Source organism: Nelumbo lutea, chromosome 1, assembly GCF_056320005.1.
Source record: "Nelumbo lutea isolate HS-2025 chromosome 1, American lotus-T2T, whole genome shotgun sequence".
Lineage (NCBI taxonomy): Eukaryota > Viridiplantae > Streptophyta > Magnoliopsida > Proteales > Nelumbonaceae > Nelumbo > Nelumbo lutea.
This window is the reverse complement of record NC_142684.1, coordinates 86,886,416-86,895,557: the sequence shown is the minus strand read 5'-3', so window position 1 is coordinate 86,895,557 and position 9,142 is coordinate 86,886,416. Positions and strand designations below refer to the sequence as shown.

Below are 9,142 nucleotides of genomic sequence, written 5' to 3'. Positions count from 1 at the left end.
AGAATTGTAACAAATCGGGTCCAATTGACAACCCTAATAGTGATTTGGTCAAGACTCAAGATGCGTGTGAATTGCAAACACTGTGTTGAATCGCCAGAAAGGATCCAACTGTTTCAGCTCTGCAGTTTGTCTTCATCCAACTTTTCTTCCCAATTTTCTTGGGGGAGAAAGGTCAGAACTTTCTCAGTTCTCACCTATACATTATTGCTGCTTGCTTTCTCAGTTCTCACTTATACATTATTGTGCCCCTGAGAGAGAGAGAGAGAGACTAATCATACAGTACATGAAGTGGGCATGTTTTGGAGAGATCAGTAGAGGTGCATGCATGGTAGATACTAAGGGGAGTACCGCCTTCTTGGCTTCTTCCTTTCCTCGACCACAACAAAGGGAGAAAATTAATGGTCCCAAGGCTGTTGGTAATTGAGGGTTAATTAATCTTTCTGGTCCAGTCACTTCAGCGGTTACCAAACGGCCACTGAGGGCATATACCAACTTATGACTTTCATTTGTTTTGTTGTGAGACAGATAGGTTGAATCATTAATTTACAGAGATGACTGTCAATCAACATGTCAGTGAATGGTTGATGATCTCCATGTGGACCGGTAAGTACAGGATAACATGAGTGAGAGAGAGAGAGGTAACTAATTGGACTACCTAGCTATTATCATCTCTATTCTAGTCTATATATGCACACAAGGAGTGAAAGAAGACCGACTGAGAAGACGAGTAAAGCAAAAACACAAAACCCAGCAGCAGCCATTGCAACAGCTATAGCATCAATGGAGTTCAACAAAACACCAACTGTTGAAGAACCAGAGCCCGTAAGCCCCCATGCCCAGTACCTAAATAGTTCAGTTCTCTCTATATGCGTTCTTGCTGTTTTGGAATCCGAGGTTCCCATCGATGACTCCCAGACCACTGTTTTACTTGAGAAGATGCTCCTCCCCATCAACCCGCGCTTCTCCTCCATCATGGTACTCTCTCTCTCTCTCTCTCTCTCTCTTGGTTGTTTACTTGTTTAGCTTGTAACTGTTTGTGGGAGCAGGTATTAGACGATCATGGAGTAGGACATTGGAAGAAGGTTGAAGTTAAGCTTGAAGACCACGTCCGGGTCGCTGTTTTCCCAGACGGATTACCGGCGACTACCTACGATGAGTGCTTTCAGGAGTACATGTCAAAGATATCCATGGAAATGCTTCCACAGAGCAGACCACTGTGGGAGATCCACTTGTTTAAATATCCCACCAGCAATGCAGCTGGGACTGTGGTGTTGAAGCTTCACCATGCATTAGGTGATGGCTTCTCACTCATGGGTGCATTGTTTTCTTGCACCCGAAGGGCCGATGATCCTTCACTTCCCTTAATTTTTCCCTCATCTCGGCCAAAACCTATACCAAATAAACACGGCGCCGGCGGCCTCAGCATTTTGAAGAAAGCTCATGGATTTGTCTCCCTGCTCTTTAATTCCGCTTCGGATTTTGCTTGGAGCCTTTTAAAAAGCAGCTTTTTAGAAGACAAACAGAACCCAATCCGGTCCGGAACTGCTGGGGTTGAATTCCGGCCTAAAACCGTCTCCACTGTCAACTTATCTCTCGATCGGATCGGACAAATCAAGGAAAAGATTGGAGGGGTAAGTCTGGATAAACCTACACATACTTATTTGAGACTGTTCTTTTCCTTTTTTATTTTGGAAAATTTCCCATTAGTACTCCTGTACTTTGGCTTACTGATATTTTGATGTCAAACTTTAAAACTTAACAATTTAGTATCTTTAACTTTGAAAACAAGTGAATCTATACCTGCTGTCTATCAGTACATTAACAAACCATTAAGTGACATTTGAAAAGATATAAATATCCTTTTGATGTCTCTAATTCTCTTTATCAACCATCCAAATATTGATAAAAAATGAACAATCTCAAATTCTTGTCTCTTCTATTAAAAAAAGTTGGGGTCATGCCTCATTGGACAATCCTACAACCCCAACTTTCTTGAATAAAAGAGGCAATAATTTGGGACTGTTCACTTTTTATCAATATTTGGATAATTGATAAAGAAATTTAGATGACATTCAAAGGGCATTTGTATCTTTTCAAATATCACTACTAGACTGGAAGTTAGTATACTAAATTGTTGCATTTTAGAATTCGATTGCCAAAATGACACCAGACGCAAAGTAAAGATACTAATAAAAAATTTTCCCTTCTATTAAAAAAATCATTACACCTAATAGCAAATTTCAGAAAGTAAAAGTAAATTTGGTTGATAGAATTAGTAGGACACGTCGATTCCAACAGCATGCATGCATTAACTAGACTAGTTTATTTGCCTGAATGCAAGCGTGTATAAATAAGTTAAGTGTAAATTATGATTATTTACTTTCGCTTTATATTTTAAATTATATCATTTGTTTTTTGACAATTAAGTAAAGTGGTCCCCGCTTTAAATGATGCTGTAAAAACATATGATACGGGAAATAGCTTGACTAATCAATTATGTGGGAATTGCTTGTGGGTAGCAGATCGGAGAGGTAAGACATATGACTTGCAATTTTTTTTATCAGTACTTTTTTGGATGCAAAATTTAGATTGACAATATTGTCGATTAGTGCGATAGAATCTGGCGTAAAATTTTTTATCTTATTCAGATTTGCACCGTAAATAAAGACAGACTTAGAAACAACAGGTGGTTGAAATTTGGCTCACCCTATCATTCCTATTAGGTCGAGTTGAAGCCAACTCTAACCCAACCTGAGTTGTTGAATTGATCGAGGTTACCTTGTGCTTCGTTTTGGTTTTTTAAAAATATTTTCACTTATTAGATTTTAGATTAGTGTTGTAAAAATCAACCTAGAGGCTTAATCATTTTTTATTTTAGATTAGGTTATTGGTTTGACTGTTCGGGTTGAACGGGTCAGACCATGTCACATTATTATGTCATATATAGGTATATATAGGTTTATACATACTTACTATGGTAAAACATGTATAATATCAATAAAATAATATATAATTAATTTCTACATATAATATATGTATATTTATGTATTAATTATGTTTAAGTTATATTTTTTATTTGTAAAAAATGTTAAAAATTGGGATTTGAGGCCAAAAGCGTTTCTTTTTTGGTGAAAATAATGGGCAAGGTGACTTCAGCCCCTTGGGACATAGATCTTGAAAATTTATCCAAAAAAAAAATGAAAAGAAAGGATCACTCTAGTTAGACATCTGGGTGCAAAGTTATGGACTCTGGAAATTTGTATGTATATTGATTGTACAATTGTGACCTGGTGACCAGGTCAAATGAGTCATCGGTTCAACCACCTAAGTCAATGGTTTTGACCAAAAGACAGGTTTTAAAAAACCAAGCCTAAATATTCTCATTCATTAATGACCCGCAGTTCCAATATGTATGCATGTAAAGCTGCAACTTGGGTCGGGTTGGCCTGAACCCACCTATAACCCAACCCGAAAAAATTGGGTTGGGTTGGGTAGGGTTGATGCTTGGGTTAGGGTTGGGGTTGAAATTCATGAGCCCAACTTTACATTGGGTTGGGTTAGGGTTGACCCTTAGACAACCCGAATCCGACTCTATAGTTCATGTCATATATAAATATATGTTATATGTAATACGATACTCTCGATACGGGGTGTATCATATCCGTACCCATGATCATGGATACAGGATACACTACGACTGGATACGTATCATATGAGTTGTGTGTATCGATACGATATGCCTCTATATCGATGGATACGGTCTGATACACACCAATATGGAGGTGCATCCCTGCCTTATTTGACAAAATTGAACATTAAGTACCTTTAGATTGTTTTTCATCTTTAATACAAGTTGAAAAGTAGTATTATGAAAACTAAAATAAATAATTTAAGATTTAATTTTTCCAAAAAAAAATAATAAAAACTAAAAATTATAAAAATAATATATTTCATCTACCTTAGATGATTTATATATTTTATTGTACACATAATCATATGTTAAAAATGAAAACATGGTTATTATTTGTAAAAAATAGAGATTATATAAAAATACAAAATAAATAAATTTTCCCAACAAAATTAATGGAAAACAGAAAATTATAATTAAAAAAACTGAAACAAATAATTTAAGATTTAATTTGGCCAAAAAAATTTAATAAAAACTGAAAATTAAATATAATTTATTTTGTCTACCTTAAATGATTTATTTGTTTTATTTTACAATTATGTGTAAAATAAAAGCATTATATGTTAAAAATGAAAACATATTTATTATTTAAAAAATAGTTGTTAATTAAATAAAATACTAAATTAATAAATATACCAAAAAATTAATAAAAATTGAAAGAGTGATAATTATTGTACAATGTTTGAATGTTCTAGAGTCCCGGTATTGTTTATTGTAATATTTTTCTTCATATAACCTATTGAAGTATGCATTTCTCATGTGTTTATATCTTATTCATAGATAGTTCAACCTTTTGTTTAGTATGATTAATGTATTTATGCGATTTGTTTGCATTTCACTAGCGTATCCATGTGTTTTTACATCTTTCGTTCGTATCCACTCATGTCCAAAACATATCTGTGTCTGTATCTATATTTGACTTATCCAATATGATACCTGATACCGCTACTTTGATCCTTGTATAGCCCCCACCACATAGTATCATGTATTTCTTTTAAGATAATCACTTCACTTAATCCTAATTAGATATACTAAAACCTTAATAACACTATTTTATGTTTTTTGAAAATTTTATTCTTCATTTCCTATCTATTGTTTTTTGCCCATAAAAGATCTATCATAAGTCATAACTCATAATAAACTATAGTCCTTTCTAACACTTGTTTCTCTGAATTTTGTACCAAAAGAACAAAAAAAATAAAAATAAAAAATAAAAACGTCAACAAACAAATACTAATGAAGCATAGGATTAATATATGTAGTGAAAGTTGAGTTAAGATCTAAAATTGAGAAATTCTATGAAGTTTTAAGTGATGGGAAGAAGGTTGGTTGGGCCCAACCCGAGGCCAAATTTGGGTTGGATTGGGTTAGGGTTGAAGGAATTTAGTTAGAATTAGGGTTGGGGTTGGGTTGGTTGGATTGAAGATCAGGTTGGGTTAGAGTTAGGGTTGGGGGTTTAGAACTTAGGGTTGTTCTCAACCGGACCTAACCCAGCCTGACTTGCAGCTCTATATGCATGTGGGTTGGAACCCAACCTAACCCACTCATTTTGATCCATTTGCGGAATTGGGCTTATGTAAATATTTGAAAAATAATCTTTGGGATTTTCATAGTTCCATGTGTCATTGTTAGGTTAGTTAAACTAGATATACAAATGGCATTTAAACAAATTTGGAGGAGAGAGAAGAAGGGGAGAGAGGAAAAGAGAGTTGCGGGGAAAGAGAACGAAGAAAGAGTAAATATATTGGGAGGAGAGAGAAAGGGGAGAGTGATGAGAGAGATCATGAGGAGAATGGAAGGAGAGAGACAGAAGAGAGTATAGACAATAGGAGAAGGGGAGAGAAAGAAATGAGAGATTTTAGGAGGAAAGAGGAGAACAAAAAAATAAGAAGTGTGTGAGAGGAGAGAGAAAGAGAGAAGAGAGGAAATATTGCTACCCAATTGGTTATGGAACCCATTTATGTCCCGTTAATTGGAACATGTTTGGTACAACTCTCATTCTTTTTCATTTTTACCCAAGATGAAATTCTAAAATAGACAAGAATGGGTAAAAATGGGTAGAATGAGAGAAGATGGATATGAATCAAATGCTTTTTCCTGAAAAATGAATTCTTTTCAAACAATCAAGTACCTTATGTTGTTTATTTTTAATCTTAAAAAAAAAAAAACTGTGTTAACAGTCATAAACCAATGGACTAGGCCTCCAAAATTATTAGCATAGATGTTTACCGGTGGATGGCTGCAGTCAATGTCCATTGACATAAATTTCCACGGCAGCCCGCCAATAAAATTTATGGCAGTTTATGACCAATGGCATAGAATTTCTTTAAAGAATGAAAATGAGCAAGACAATGCATGATTATTTTTCATTCTACAGGCTACCTCAGCTTTTGTGCTATGGGCTGATTTTTCATTCTGAAAAGAGTGAAATCCATGGCAAGAATTTTATAACCAAATGCTTTAATGTTATTCATTTTTGCTCATTCTTACTCAGAATAAATAAGAATTAAAAAGATGAGGCCTAGAGCAATGAAACCAACATGGCCAAATTGATTGCTTTATATAGATATAAATAGGTGGGTTGGATGGGTTAGATGGGATGGATAAAAGAGATTTTTTTTTTGGCTCCATGGGGCCATAACCCTGAGAGGCATCCTCCAAACTCCAAACCCTCCAACCCTGGTGCAGGTGGGATTAGTTCTCAAGTCTTTCCACTACAATCATCAGTAAATTTTTACCAACCAGCTAAATGACACCTTATTAAAGAACGAAAAATCTATGTTACCGGAAAGATGATGTAATTGGTCTTAACATTTAATAGATGATCTAATTGGTCTTATTATCATTAATTCATCTTATTCTTTTACTTCTTTGCCAGACAATTAATGACGTGCTCTGTGGGGTAATATTCTACGGTATTCGGCTATATATGTACAATTCAAACAGAAGTTCCAGCCACATAAGTTCGACCGCTCTGGTGCTGCTCAACACTAGGATAATCAATAACATTCAGCCAATCCAGGAGATGATGAAACCAGATACCAAGGCACCCTGGGGAAATTACTTTGCCTTCTTGCATGTCTCTATTCCCATACTTGATGCCGATACTACAACCCCTCTTGACTTTGTGCTCAAAGCAAGGCAAATAATCAAGAGAAAGAAAAGTTCATTGGCTGTGTATCTCAATGCCAAGCTACTAGAAACCACCAGAAAATTCAGCGGCCCTGAGGCAAGTATACTGCATTTCTCTAATTGTACTGCTAATTTGTCTTTTGCACATCTTTCCCCTAGGAGTGTCAATTAGACCGGATTTGGTTCAATCCAATAAATATTTGGGAGAATGATGGTTCAGTAAAGGGTCAGAATTTGTAGGCTTAAAGTACATTTAGGGTAAGTGTCAGTTTGGAATTGATGCTAATTCAGGGGTGGGTATGGGTGCATAGAGTGTGAGTTTTTGACGTTTTGAATGTTTATAACTCTTCAATAAAAATCAGAAATCTGCATTGGGCTTATCTGTACTTCTCTATAAATATTTTGAACCATTTTGGACAAATCCAATTCAATGTCTGGACTGTTTAATCTGTTCAAACTGGTTTTAATTTATATTTTTTCCAATTCAATGTATTCTTTTATACTATCTATGGACTGGGTATTGGTTCAGTTTAACCCAATTCAATATAAATCTATTATGGATAGACGGGGTCCAATCAAATCCAATATACTTTGGACTATTAAGTCTGGACTGATCGAATTAATTCAATATATCTTATTAGTCCATCCAATCTGTTCAAATTGATTTTGATTTAGACAGGGTCCAACTCAAAACTGGTCCGTGACACCCCCTATTTGCACGGAAAGGGAGAATTGCATTGCATCAATAAACTAAACAGTTTCTTTCTAATTTTGCAGAGAGCAGCACAAATAATCCATAGCACACTAAAGAACGCGAGCCTGGCCATCACAAATATGGTTGGACCAAAGGAAAAAGTGACTCTAGCAGGTCATCCAGTCAGCGGCTTGTACTTTACATTGTCCGGGGTACCTCAGGTAATTAATCCATCGGCAAACAATTGCTTTGCTCAGTTTGGAAGGAGTGCAAATCCTTGTATTTTGTATTATTTTATATATATTTGTATTTGTACTTCTTCTAAACTGAGCCTTATGAGAAAATTGTTAGGTTAGGGTTTTCTGTTGAGAATACATATGCCTTATTAGAGTTGCCAATGGATTCGTCTATCCAATAGAATGAAATTGATCAAACCGATTTCTTTGATTCTAGTTCGGTGATTTGTGATACAGATAAATAATTGGGTTGGATCAATTTTTTTTTTTTTTTTCTGTTTTGAATTCATTAAAACCACTTGTTTTATCAACATATAACAGTTTTCTATTTATGTTATTTTTATTAAGTTATATTATCAAACTTCAAACTTTTGAAGGTTTTAATTTGTCATTATCATTGGTAATTATAGATATCAAACATATATACTTGTGTCTAATTGGGTCAGACTCGATGATCCTGATTGTGGATTTTTTAATAGAATCGATTAATAATTGGTTTGCAACTGATCCACCATGCCCTAAACCAGACCTGACCCATTTGACAGTTCTATTACATTATATGCAATGTAATATTTAACTATAAAAAGAATCGATAAAACAGAAAAAAGCTTGATGGATTGTTTTGCAGAGTCTTACAATAACGGCGGTGACTTACATGGGAACTTTGAGGTTAGGAGTGGAGGCAGAAAAAGACTTCATTGATAACCAACAATTCAAATCATGCATAGAGGAGGCCTTTCGGAAGATCTATGAAGCTGCTCTCTCCGCTTGAAACTTGGATTTAGATGGATTCAATTCTTCCTTTCAATCATAACATTTGAGAGGTTTAATAAATTAAGTATTCACCATATATGATAGTATTCGGATTTAAATTTTATGATGTTCAAGTCAAATATTCACTTTATATAGACTGTCAATGGCAATATTTATTTGTTTTGTTATTAGTATGTTGGAAATAGCTTCCTGAGGTATGAAAGTTATAGTTTGGCAATGGGGTGGGTTGCCCTTCTCAAGGATCAAAATTTTGATACGAGACATATCGTATCGTATCTTTTGGATTTTAAAACACCTATACTTCTCTTTTTTTAATAGAAAATATATAAAAACTAATTTTTAAAATAAAAACTAAAAAAATATAAAAACGCAAGATTTTTAGTATCGATTCTTTGAATCTTCGGCCTTCCAACTTCAACCCATTAAGCATCTATTCAAATAGAATATAATGTAATCGGTGCGGCCCAATTAAATCTGTTCAACCCATTATACGACTTTTGGCCCATTTAAAGTTTTTTATACGAGTTAATATTTATACGGTTGTGATTGGGCCACAATTGAGCTGGGTGGGTTTGGGGTTGATTAGGCAGCCTAATTCCACCTGAACGAGATTTATGC

At 34.8% G+C, this 9,142-nt stretch overlaps 1 protein-coding gene across 1 annotated transcript; it reads left to right on the top strand.

Annotated features, from left to right (window-relative positions):
* The first annotated feature begins 513 nt into the window (after nucleotides 1-513).
* Nucleotides 514-8,741, top strand: LOC148875911 (wax ester synthase/diacylglycerol acyltransferase 11-like). Its single transcript, XM_088965700.1, has 5 exons — nucleotides 514-975; nucleotides 1,047-1,631; nucleotides 6,567-6,917; nucleotides 7,598-7,735; nucleotides 8,379-8,741. The coding sequence occupies exons 1-5, from the start codon at nucleotides 688-690 to the stop codon at nucleotides 8,520-8,522; spliced, it is 1,506 nt and encodes a 501-aa protein (XP_088821826.1). The 5' UTR covers nucleotides 514-687; the 3' UTR covers nucleotides 8,523-8,741.
* Nucleotides 8,742-9,142: the final 401 nt, after the last annotated feature.

Coding starts and splice junctions, on each gene's coding strand:
- LOC148875911 (XM_088965700.1), top strand. CDS start 688: ATGCACACAAGGAGTGAAAGAAGACCGACTGAGAAGACGAGTAAAGCA. Junction 1,632..6,566: donor TCAAGGAAAAGATTGGAGGG/GTAAGTCTGGAT, acceptor CTTCTTTGCCAG/ACAATTAATGACGTGCTCTG. Junction 7,736..8,378: donor CATTGTCCGGGGTACCTCAG/GTAATTAATCCA, acceptor ATTGTTTTGCAG/AGTCTTACAATAACGGCGGT.